This window comes from Xyrauchen texanus, chromosome 37 (assembly GCF_025860055.1).
Source record: "Xyrauchen texanus isolate HMW12.3.18 chromosome 37, RBS_HiC_50CHRs, whole genome shotgun sequence".
In the NCBI taxonomy this organism is placed as follows: domain Eukaryota; kingdom Metazoa; phylum Chordata; class Actinopteri; order Cypriniformes; family Catostomidae; genus Xyrauchen; species Xyrauchen texanus.
The window spans coordinates 35904637-35917891 of NC_068312.1; the positions used below are offsets into that span (position 1 = coordinate 35904637).

The window sequence follows — 13255 nt, forward strand, 5'->3', positions numbered from 1 at the left end:
ATCGAAGAAAGAATAGTAACATAAATGTGGCTCATCAGCACAATCTTCTCTGAGCTCCTTTAAGATCAGCAGATATCTGGAATACATCACTCATCCTGCGCGCAGCCTACCATCTATACAGGACATAAAACGAGAGATTTTGGACATCCCTTGCTTGGCTTTCTTTATAACTGCTCACCTCAACGAATGTCGGATGGCGCGCTTTTGCGCAAACCTCTCCAAACTTTCCGTTTCCAAGAAGAGGCTGTTCTGATGTAAAGGATATACTCGCACACAACTGTATATGGTCTGGAAATGATCTTTATGTTTGGTCATTCTCGATAAGAAAATCTAAATGATTGATTTTGCATGCTTGGAAAAGCTCGTAGGATTTCACCGGCGTTCCCTTGGACATGTTGCCTAATAGCGCAACTGCGGAATTGAAATAGCGCTCCTGTTGCCGGAGTTTTCTCGAGCTCGCCAGCATCTCGCGCACCGCAGCTTTTGGGCAGGTGCTCCTTTCTGCGCGTGTTTGAAGACGGTACCATGCCGGATCGGGAATCAAACACCGAAAGGCTGTAAAGACCTTCTGGAATCCGACATTTACGCAGAGATGGGTAGGTTTCAATTGTTTTTGCTTTGGCTCTATACTCTGCTTTGACTCCCCGTGGTCTATTTGCTCTTTAGCGACAGTTAACAGTCCTGTGACGATACATGATGCATAGCCTACCAGAGATCACATTTATTTTCTTTTAAAAAAAAAACTGTAGCATTGCTGGCGTGAAATGTCTTATAAGGAAGTGATACATGTGTTTAAGGTAAGTAAATGCGTCTCTGAAGATGTCCTTGGTAGTCGCGCGACAAAAAGCATACCTGTGCAGACCCCATACAGACACTTAATTCACGTGAAAATATTGCATTGCATGGATGTTGCACATGCATTGTAAGATCAACAGGCTGCCTCTGTATATGTGACGCTTTGCTGCCCTGATAGGACTCGATGATGCTTATAAATTCGTGTGAGCGTAACTCGCATCTATACTATGCAATGCCTCATTTGTCATTGTGCATAACATATCGGACTGTTAAAGCAATGTTTAATATACTATACTTAATGTCCGCTGAGTGAAACACTAATAATAACCAACAAAATGCATTATATGAAGGACATGCAAAACGTTGAGATACGCGTCAGGATTGATGTGTCAGTTCTTGCATCCTTGCAAGAAAAAAAAGAGAGAGAGAGAGAGAGAGAGAGAGAGAGAGAGAAAAAAAGAAAGTAAGTAAGAAAGAAAGAAAAAACACTCTGTAGACTTTTGATTAATGCTTTGGGGCAGATCTTGCGATAGTGCAAAACTGTGATTTACTCTTTGAAAACATTGGTTTTGTGCAGTCATTCGTTTTGCTTGGAGTATAGAGGTCTTGCTTCTGTTTTACCTGTTTGCTGCCCCCTTTCTCAATTGTAAATGTAACAAAATTGAAACTTTCATCCCATGAGATGCCTCTAAAATCATTCTGTAATACTTGAGAGCAAAAATTGTGCAGTAGCCCCTTCATACATAATAATAATCAGATCAGAAATAATTCCCCGCCTCCACCATATATTAATGACCGCCCTGCATACCTTATTGTGTAAAGTAATTCAATATGACTTTAAGACATGGTTTGCTCCAAAATGGACATTCTGGCATTATTTACTCATCTTAATGGTGTTCCAAACCTATATAACTTTATGTTTTGCTTAGAAGGAGGTAGAGTGTCCACTCTTTTCATACAATGAAAGTGGTGGTGATCACAGCTGTCTCTGGTCACCATTCACTTGAACTGAAGGAAAAAGATGAGCTTGGACATTCTGACTAACATTTCCATTTGCATCACGCAAGAATGAAAATCATATGGATTTGGAACCATTCTTTTTTTGTGTGTGTGTGAGCAGTTCACTTTTGTAAGTGGACAAGACTGAAACCATGTTTTAATTATTATTATTATTATTTATTTTTTAAAAGAAAATTGGAATTATCATTATCAAGGCTTGATGTCTTGGTGACTTGGATGTTTGCTGGGCACATCATGTATGTATGTGTGCTGTTATCTCGACTCATTATTTTGAGATTTCAGAACTACCTTTGGTGATATTATCCAGCATTTTAACATTAGACAGTTTAAAGTAAAGACTGATAAAGGCATCACATGGAAATGTCTGGTGAATCTCTAAAGAACATGTTCAGATCATATGTTGACATATTTGAAATTGAAGCCTACATATATTTAGACCATTTAAGATTTAATTTTTTCTCCATTTTGACATTAATTTCATGATTAAGCACCCATCCAAACTCCAATACTGTAATGCAAAAAGTATTTTTTCCAGAGAAAATAAAATATATCTTATGGCATTAAAGCACATCGTCCCCCGATAATCTAAGTAATGCAATGCAAAAACATAAAATAACATAAACATCTAATTTTAATTAATTCAATACTGTAAAACAGAAATTAAAATACTATTATATGGCAATGCAAATTGTCCTTTCTGTATATAATGTTTTTTGTTTATTTAAATCAGGATTTATTATTTGTAATATAGGCTTCTGCCGCTAAAAATAAATATAAATAAATATTTTATTTCATTTAAATTACTGTAATACAGTAATGCAGAATTGTGATAACTGTAATACAGTAATGAAAATATTTCTGTCTGAAAACAATGATTACAAATATAATATATTCTTAAGTAATGGAATGAAACATGACCTAGATGCAAGTTTTAATTTAAAATCTTAAGTTATAACATAAATAGTTTCTTTTAGTCTATTTATATATATTTATGCATTCTGCAGTGTGAAACAGGATGTAACTGCAGAACTGAATTTGTGTCATAATATTTACCAAAATTTAGCTCTCATGCCTCCTACATGTTATGTTGCAGTATCTGCAACTCAGTAATCTTAATATTATTGTCCCATGCTGTCATACTTAAACAACACTGTACAGAAATCCAAGATTATAATAGCACAGCATGAAGAACAAGTACTTACTGTCATATTCCCTTTAAGTACCTTACCGCAATATTATAATGCTACAGAACAGATAAGACTCGAAGCTAATTCCTCAGACCCCCCCTCCCGTCTCACTCTCTATCTACCTGTCTCGAAAAACACAGCATATGAATAGACATCTAGACATATGAAGTTTCCCTTATTAAATGCCTAACAGCTTTATCATGTAATAGCGTGAAGATGATGTCAAAACAGATAACGAGAGAGAGAGAGAGAGACTGTCACGTAGTCTCATTGTCTCATCGACTGTCTCATTGACCTCTCACGCATTGAGAAATGCACACAGTAGCCAAACGTGTGTCTGAGTTTTGATTGTCTTAACTGTGAAAACGGATTCTCGTGATATGACCCATGCTGTCAGGGGAAATTAAAATGTGGGTTATGGAAATATTTCATTTGATAGGAATACAGAAAAAGTTCAGATGTGAAATCTCTTTTGTGACTGTTGGATTTGGGCTCTGATTTGAATGTGATGGGATTGCCGAAGAGTTGTTCAATTTTCTGTCAGTTCATCTATGTTTGAGATTAGCACTGTTGGTTTTGGATTATGCTTTTCCTGCTCACACAGAAACAAATCCCAGATGGGATTATCATTCAGAAGTTGTCTTATCATTGCTGTGATATTTTCAGACCCTGAGAATAGGAATGGGAGCAATTCCCAAACATTTTTAAATAAATAAATGGATTCTTTGATTCCAAGGTATATGTATTGACATACAGTATCTTCTACTGAAACAGGAAGTGTAGGTGGGGCATATTGAAGGGCTCATCCCCTTTTTTAAATTGGCTTTGGTTTGATTCACACTATGGTATTAGGGGGTGGGACATTATCATTCTAGAGAGCATTTAGTTGAGTGACAGATATATTTTGTCCATTTCTCCTGAAGAGAAATCATTTTACAAGTATTTTAAATGTGTATATCTGCTAAAAGTGAAATTTGCACTGTTTACAAGTAGGCTACACTAAATGGAAGCGCAGCGTAGTTCTAGCGGGAAGACTAGCATCTGTACATCATCACATCATTAGCGGGGTAATTCCTAGCCAATCGCATGTCTTTATAAGTCCGCTCACAATCTATCACATTGCTGGTTCGGTGTGCTAACACTGCAACCTCCACCACCCCACCACCACCAGTTGAGCCCTGTCCCGCACGGGGGTAGGCTCCTCGCCCCTGCCTCCTATCTCCGGCAGGACATGACGGTTCCGGGTACAACTCCCTCGGACCGCCGGACGGGGCCTACGCCAAAGAGAGAGACATTACTTCCTGTTTTACATCTATCAAATAAGTGGCATCTTAAACTTCACTCAAGCCTGCGTGTCTTCCCGATAGAACTTGACCTCCTAATTAACACACATAGGCAAACTCTTAAACTCAAACTTTAATTTAGATTTTACGAGTTCTTTAAATGAAGGAAATTGCAGGAAAAAGTATACTTAAAATAATAATAATAAAAAACATTGTCTGAGCTATGCTGAGAAATTAAATTAGGTCTGAGACATTTTTTGACATTAAGAATGGAAAGCTTAATGAGAAATGCTTCATACTGAAAACTCTGACTTTTGATGGCAGACTTTGATCTCTTGGCAAATCTGAGGACAGTTTGAGATCTTCTAAAACTCTAGAGAGACACATGTGAGATTACTGAGGTCTTTTTCTCAGGAGAACAATTTCTGAAGAAGGACACTTCAGCAAAAGTCTCAGTTTGCTCTCTGTTTCATCTCATTGCTGTCTTGGAGAATCAAGTGAGATGATTTGTGATTTGTCTTTCCCATGGGTATCTAGCATACCATTAGTCAGATTCCTTCTACCAAGGGAAAAGCTTTGCAGAAACTGTGGATCTGGTATCAGAATGTGTTTGGTGGTGAGCTGATGAATGAGTTTTAGGATCAAAGGCTGGTTTGCATTTGCTATTTAACTGCATCTTGGCTTCCGTTTCTTTAGCATGATGAATTGGAAGGAGGAGGTTGGGGAAAGGTAAGATGCAGTTATGTTTTCATTCATATACATGGAGAAAGATGTGAGTCATTGGTGACCCTAGCCATTACACCGTGCTCCTTGTATCCTTGCATACCTTTTGAGTAACTTGGCATGATCTTGCCCAAGGTGTTCCGTGTAGCTGGTAACTTTGCCGAGAGCAAAGTGTTTAACCCGCCCCTCTTTTTCTAATTAGGCTGTCCTGGCCCTCCCAAGCGAAATGCTGAACGAATTTAAAGGCTGGAATTTTTTACACTGGCCTAAATGAAGACAAAACAGAGTACTGTAGAATCATACATATTTAGTTTATGCAGTATCTCCATTCTGAACAACCACAGAATGTGTCAGGTTTCCTAATAAGGTGAATCTTTAAACACTGTAAAATGATTTCTTAGCCAGCAAGTTTTTGGTGACTTTAATTAGTGGTAGCTAAGGCTAGCATCCCTATTACTATAGCTCATGCTTAAGGTTAAGGATTTAAACAAACTCGTAAACCTAAACATTAAACTTCATTGCATGACTCGTCCAACAATGTTTGTGCTACATAAATGAATGATAGCACAAATCACACCTTGTTGAGAAGAGGTGTATTACTTTTTCAAACAATTGGCCTTACGATTTTATTGCCTGCTGAAAGATAAAACGGTTGTCAAAATCCCAAAGATTTATATTAAGGGAAGGATCTGAGCTACCATTGAGTCTTAGGCTTCAACCCGCATCTCAGAGTAGCATTCTGAGATAATATTCTTCTCATCACAATTGTACAGAGTGGTTATCTGAGTTACCATAGACTTTGTCAGTTCAAACCAGTCTGGCCATTCTCCGTTGACCTCTCTCAACAACAAGACATTTCCATCCACAGAACTGCCGCTCACTGGATGTTATTTGTTTTTGGCCCCATTCAGAGTGAATTCTAGAGACTGTTGTGTGTTAAAATGCCAGGAGATCAGCAGTTACAGAAATACTCAAACCAGCCCTGTATGTACAAGTACTGTATGTGACTTAATATCAGTCAAAACAGCATACACTATGAACATAAATTTCATATGTGTTTTGCATATATTGCCAATCATCAGATTTTTGTATGGTTTATGGTATGCATGATGCTTATTCTCAAACCAGAATATATGTAACACTATTAGGGTTGCCACTTTTGAAGTTTTAAAATAAGGGACACTTAAATAATTAAGTTAATATGCGTTATTAATACAAATTGTATATCCTTTCTTATATGCTAAAATGAGAACTTTCCTGACCCATGACTTATAAAACAAATATATATCACTTATTTATTAAAATATATTTATTTTAGTTTTTCTTATTTATGTTTATATTTTGGATGGTTTATACATATTTTTTATTTGTTTATTATTTTCCTTTACTTGTACTTGTCTTTATGATTGTATTCATAAATTTTTTGATCTTGTTGAACATTTATATAGAATAAACCACAATTTTTCCACTATTTGTGAACTTTTCAGACGGTCCCTTACCACACCCTCTTTTTCCAATTTATCTAAATGTTAAATTGGCAATCTGGAACGATTTCACCGTGACACCATCTGATCCACTTAAATACGGGACAAATCATGTCCTGTATTGATTCAATATCTTTAAAAACGGGACGATCCCGTATTTTACGGGACGGGAGGCAACCTTAAACACCATACACACTTCCTTTGGATTTGCAAGCAGCAGTAACAAGGATTTTTATTAAAGAAAGACTTTTCAAAGAGTTTGATGACATATATATGCTTTATTTTTTCTGGGTGAATATTGTAAATTTATGTTACCTCTTAATGTAGGCTACATTTTGTTTTTATATTACTGTACTTTGTATTAGCAAATTAGCAAGCTAGTCAACACTGCTGCAGTGGCGTTTATCTTGTCACTACACTACCTATCCTGAAATGCCGTTAGAGACATCCTCAAGATTACCGATCATTTATATTGCAGTCAAATCAAAAGCTTATACAGGTTAACAGATTATTTAAGAGGTTGAGTATTATTATTTTCTTGTTTTATTTGTTAGTTAGCTATCTTGTTGAATGAGTAAATCCTGAGTTTTATTTTAATGTTGTACATTTTATGCTAACTGTTATGTTAAATTGCTTAGTATTGTTGACATGAATTAACTGGATTGTATACATGGCTAATAACCTTTCAACTACAGCGCCATTAAGTACAATTTCAAATACAGTAGCTGAGGGATTTATAGTAAATTTAGCATCTCTCTCCTCCTAATTTTTCCTCCTTTGTTTGTTTGTTTTGGAGCAAAAGAAAATGCTTTAATAGCATATGCTATAATCTACCATTTACTGTTAGCTGCATTGTTTCCCTTGCTATTATTCACTTTTGCGTCCCAGATATATGAAAAGGGTCCATAGGCCTTAAACTAACCATGAACCTCTGCTACTTTACGCTCTAACACATCTACCTCAGACTCTTCAAAAAGACATTAGGGACTGTGTTTGTCTCATTATTTTAAATGAATTCGAAAGCAATTTGCAAAGCCGTACTGAACCGATTGTCCTGTAGATAACAGATTGTTTGTCCAGCCTACACTTGGTCGGCGAGTCTATTAGATTAGCCTGTTTTATTCAATTGACCTACACAAATGCTCAGATTAGATGTGGAGGCAAGTAAACAGTGGCTAGCCTGGATGATTTAAGCACATTTTTGCTCAGCGCTCCACTCATCATTGTAGACTTCTACAGTTGCTTTTATACTTAAAATCATGATGTTGCGTGATTTTGTTTAGTAATTTGTTGAACCAACCATGAAGTAATGTGATAAGTTTTATTAACTCCTTTCTTGGAATAAAGTTACTCTTGCGTATAAAGCTATATTTGTTGCTTCAAGGTAAAAGTATATTTGTTTCATTTTTAAGTACATAAACTCATTAAGCACTGAAAATGAACTGACATTGGCATTTTTGAAGAATGTCAAATACAGTTTAGCTGAAGAATTTGCATAGAAATAATGTTCATGTAAAATGAAGAGGAGGAAAATTTCAATTCTGACTCATAGCAACATGAATGTTCTTCCCTCTTACATGGAGTATTTTATCCAGTTGGCTATGTAATTTGATAGCCTATTTCATACAAACATTATAGCAGGACAAATTAATTTACTAATCCCTAAAAAAATGCTTGTAAGTTTTTGAATAGGATCAGCTTTAACCAAACTGTTGCTTATCCCTTCTTTCTCCTTGTGTTTTATGCAGGATTCCTTGTGAGATCCCGTTGGCTTATGATCCCCCTGCTCATGCAGGCCTGGCTCCTGGCTTCCCAAGGCAGAGTCCGAGAGAAACCGTGTCCCCAAAGTTGCAGATGTGATGGCAAAATAGTGTATTGCGAGTCCAATGCCTTCCGCGACGTGCCAAAAAATATGTCCATAGGATGCCAGGGCCTCTCTCTGCGTTACAACAGCTTGGTGAACCTTAGGGCTGGTCAGTTTGCCAACCTCGGTCAGCTGGTTTGGCTATACCTTGACCACAACTACATCAATGCAGTGGACAAGCAAGCCTTTCAGGGTGTTCGAAGACTAAAGGAGTTGATCCTAAGCTCCAACAAGATCACACATTTGGAAAATAGCTCCTTTCATTCAATCCCCAATTTACGCAATCTGGACCTTTCCTACAACAAATTGCAAGTCTTGCAGCCTAATCAGTTCCAAGGATTGCGCAAACTGTTGAGTCTCCACATCAGATCAAATTCCCTCAAGACAGTTCCCATGCGAGTGTTTCAGGATTGTCGAAATCTAGAATTCCTTGATTTGGGCTACAATCGACTGAGGAGTCTTACCCGTAATGCTTTTGCAGGACTTCTCAAACTGACCGAGTTACACTTGGAACACAACCAATTCTCAAAGATCAATTTCTCTCATTTCCCAAGGCTGAACAATCTCCGGGCTCTGTATCTGCAATGGAATCGTATAAAGTCAATAACCCAGGGGATAACATGGACCTGGACCTCTTTGCAAAAGCTGGATCTCTCTGGGAATGACCTGCAGTTGTTGGATCCGAGCATCTTCCAGTGTCTCCCGAATTTGCAGACTCTTAATCTGGACTCCAATAAGCTTACCAATTTGTCTCAAGAGGCCATAGCTGCTTGGATCTCTCTTACTACAATCAGCCTTGCAGGAAATATTTGGGAATGTAGCCCCAGCCTTTGTCCCCTTGTTGCCTGGTTGAGAAACTTTAAGGGGAACAAGGAGACCACTATGATTTGTGCTGGGCCAAAGGAAGTTCAAGGTGAGAAAGTAATTGAGGCCATTGAAACATATGGCATCTGTAAGGTAACCCCGACCCCTTACATGCTAATGTCCTCGACTGTAAATTCTCCACCCAAGTCTGGACGTTTGCCCCTGCCCACTATATTTCGGGTGAATGAGAAAATAATCCGCCACAATCCAGTTGCTCCTACCCCAACAGTAGCATCCCCACCTGTCCCAGAGCAAGACTTTGAGCATGTTTCTTTCCACAAGATAATAGCAGGCAGCGTCGCCCTCTTCTTATCCGTGGCCATGATCTTGCTAGTGATCTATGTTTCCTGGAAGCGTTATCCCAGCAGCATGAAGCAGCTACAGGAGCATTCCATGGTGAGAAAACGCCGGAAAAAGGCCCGGGAGACAGAGAGAACCCTCAGTTCCCCACTTCAGGAATATTATGTGGACTACAAACCCACAAACTCTGAGACCATGGACGTACTTGTCAATGGGACAGGACCCTGTACCTACACCATCTCCGGCTCCCGAGAATGTGAGGTATGATCCGTCGCCCCTCCTAAAATCCATTACTACTACGGGGAGCAAGAGGTAAATGTCTTGTCGATGTGAGGCAAAACAAAATGTGCTGTCTCCCCCCTTTTCTTCCGCTAGCTGTTCCCCTCTAATGGGTAGGAAACATGGGTCAGTGCATGGTAACTTGAGTCTTGAAGTTTTCAGGCATTTTAATCAAAGTTTAGTTTACTTCTTTTACCTCAGGTAGAGTAAGATAATAATAAAAAATCATTAATGAGCTGAAAACATCTAGTTATACATCAAACAAAAGTACTTGTTTTGGGAATTCTTAGCTCCCTGCTTGCCTAAAGCAAAACATTGAGCGTTACTTGCTTAAAACATCATCGACTGGCCAAAAATAAGCGTGTTCTTTCAAAAACTGGATCCAAGTCTCCGTGCATTGGTCTTTTCCTATCCTCTGTGTTTTTGCATCAATATCAACATGTTGCACTCCAGGCAATTGGCTTCTAGGTCAAATGAATTGTGGTGGCTTGCCTATGTAGTGGAAAGAGACATTGATGAAATGTGAGAGCTAATATATCATTGTGGTTCCAAGATAAATATTTGCCTTATTTTGGATTCAAGGTAACAGTGGCCGGATTATCCAAAGGTCTGTGAGATTTCCCTTAATCATGCCCGTTGTCACACAAGTTCAGGACACCCGTTCAGGACATAATTAAATATACACATCGCTGATCCTCGTATATTCTCTCGCCACATGGCAGCTTCCGATGTACAAAAAGGATCTGAGAATTTCGCCTTGCAATGATATTTCATAATTTATGCGTTGTCATGTTATCCCCATGAATTTGATAAGACACAGGTCTAGACACAGTGGAGCTTAAGAAAGTACACATAAAGCCTTTTGCCATGAAAAATCTTCTCTTTGGAGTCAAAGTACACATAGAATACAAATTACCGTTTCATTCAAGCAGCAGAACAGTAAAAGCAAAGGCAATCTTCATGGTAGAAATATATTCAGTGTCTACAGGTCTAATTATCCATGGCTTTCACTAAAGGTCATCTTGAGTACTGTCTCCATTTTGAATTCTATCATGTTAACGTTGTTGGAAATGTAAGGACAAGGTTACATCTGTAGGCATTCACACTCACGGTACAGCCATCATTTGTTTTGTTGATTCTGTTGATTCTTGGTAAATCCACTTGGCAGTTTCCATTTAAAGTAATGATCCAGCCGAAAGAGGTTCTGTTTGAAAACATTAAACAGCTATGAAATATGATAAAGCTGGTTGCCTTTGCATTTCCTTAACATCATGTCACAATGGAAAATGTTATTGCTCAGAGGTTGCTTGTTCAAAGCACAGGAGAATATATTGTACAATATATTATAAAGTTATGATTCATTTAAGAGCCATCTAGGGTTGCCAAGGTGTATGGTGTTACCGGTTTTACTCAGTACAAGGGACAACTCTGGTGTGAAATGTTATACCATTTAAAAGGGGGAAACATAAATGGAACTTCCAATATCAATGCAATAGCCTAACAAACTGAACAGCCTTAAATAAGAATGAAGAGATTGCGGCCCATGAGAAATGAACCTAAATAACACATTGAAAGCCAGATGTTCTTTATCAACCTATCAAATTACACAGGCAGCAAAGTACGCGCACTGACAGAAGATGTTTAATTGCAGGTAGTGACTATAATGTACATGGTGGGTAACTGTAAGATGTCTCGGATTCGGAATGACAAAATAAATTCTGTTAGACACACAGACACGCACTTGAAGAAACTTAATTATATTTTTAAGAACAGGAAAGCAGTCTATGCGCATTTCTGACACTCTGTTTGTTCGGAGGCGTGAGGTCTTGGATAAGTAAAGGGTTCTCACTCTTTCTTTGTTTCAGTCTTCTGAAACTATTTTGCAAGAATAGTATGAGAATGATGAAATGACCTCCTGACCTCCTCAGGCCATCCTGAGTTCAGTTTGCTTTATTTCCACAGAGCAGTTCCTTGTACGTACAACTCTGCAGGGTCACTTTATATATATAGCCTATACATCTGTGATTAAATCATAAAATAATACAAAAACACATTCACCTCAAACCATGATTCATATTTCAGTTGATGATGTAATTGGATATTTATAAATTTTTTTTCACAAAAATATTGTGAACATATTTCAGCCCTAGGAGGGAACAAAACAAATGTATTCACTCACATTCAAAGTCATTACCCTTCCGAAGCAGCTAAACTGGGTTCTTGGATGAAAGGGAATAGAACACCTGCATTAATCCCGCAATAATGGATGTGTTTGCACCTGACCGGTGGCACATGATGGAGAGACTGCACGGATGAAGTAGGTTCGTTGCCAATGAGGTGTTGCTCTTTGCGGCCCGGGATTTTACATGGCTACTGGCCCAAAAGGGGGCCTTTTCTGCATTTCGTGGCACCGTTTTGTGGTCCGTTCTGCATAACGCAGCGGCTCATTTTAGCTTATCGCAGCCCATTTGGAAGGTTTCGAGGCCGACCCACCGGCCCGCTCGGTTCTCCTGATGGTCAGTCCACCACTGATCGGCCCCAAAGTGCATCGGCCCACTGGGAAAATTCCCGGTATGCCAGATTACCATTCTAGCCCTGATTGTAGAGGAGACACAAGTGAGAAATGTCTGAGAAGCAGAGGACAAAAAGCCTCTATTTTATAGGAGATTTATATATTGATTATATATTAATTATATATTTGTTGTGTTTCTTATGGGATGTCTTGTGACAAGGTCACTGAGATAATTGTTGAGGTGAATTAATGAAATTAACAAATATATTAACAAATAAATGGAATTTACAAGTGTTTAATTAAGCATCTTAGAACTATTTGTTCTGAAATGCTATGCTGATTGTCTTTGCTTTTACACCAATAATAGTAGATATTTCACATTAGTGGTTTAATCTGAAATAAAAACGAGACAGGGGGCGGTTCACTCTGTAGCTGTACTTCTCGTGCTTGTCTTTTGTCCGTGTTGGTTCGTTTGCTTTATGGTGCTTTTGTTGTTAGCATCCATCATGTGTCCTCTCCCATTTTGTTGCTACCGATGATGTGTTTTTCTGCCTTTTGAAGATTGTGAAAGCAATTTTTTCCTTAAATGAAAACTGTAGAACTGAGGTCTGCATTTTACTCTGTGTATTTACGGTACACAAAGTAAACTTTAACAGTCATGTAAAACACAGTCATGTTTGATGATTTGTGTAAGAGTGAAAGTGTTACCTTGCGTGAACCACTGTTATTCCCAATTGCTATGTAACAGGAAAGGAAAGCATATCATATGATGTGTGGTATTATATCATCCATACAATGATGGATCACATACAAATAACTAATCATGATTGTGTTTTTACCAGTCTGAAAACATTTAAACATTTAGATGTTATCCTGCGGTACCATTTGTTTCTCATTTGTTATCATTAATTAATATTTTCATTTAAATCAATTAGTCAATTAGC

General features: G+C 38.1%; 1 protein-coding gene across 1 annotated transcript; it reads left to right on the forward strand.

Annotated features, from left to right (window-relative positions):
* The first annotated feature begins 472 nt into the window (after positions 1–472).
* Positions 473–9787, forward strand: LOC127630645 (leucine-rich repeat transmembrane neuronal protein 4). Its single transcript, XM_052108282.1, has 2 exons — positions 473–596; positions 8241–9787. The coding sequence occupies exons 1-2, from the start codon at positions 593–595 to the stop codon at positions 9785–9787; spliced, it is 1551 nt and encodes a 516-aa protein (XP_051964242.1). The 5' UTR covers positions 473–592.
* Positions 9788–13255: the final 3468 nt, after the last annotated feature.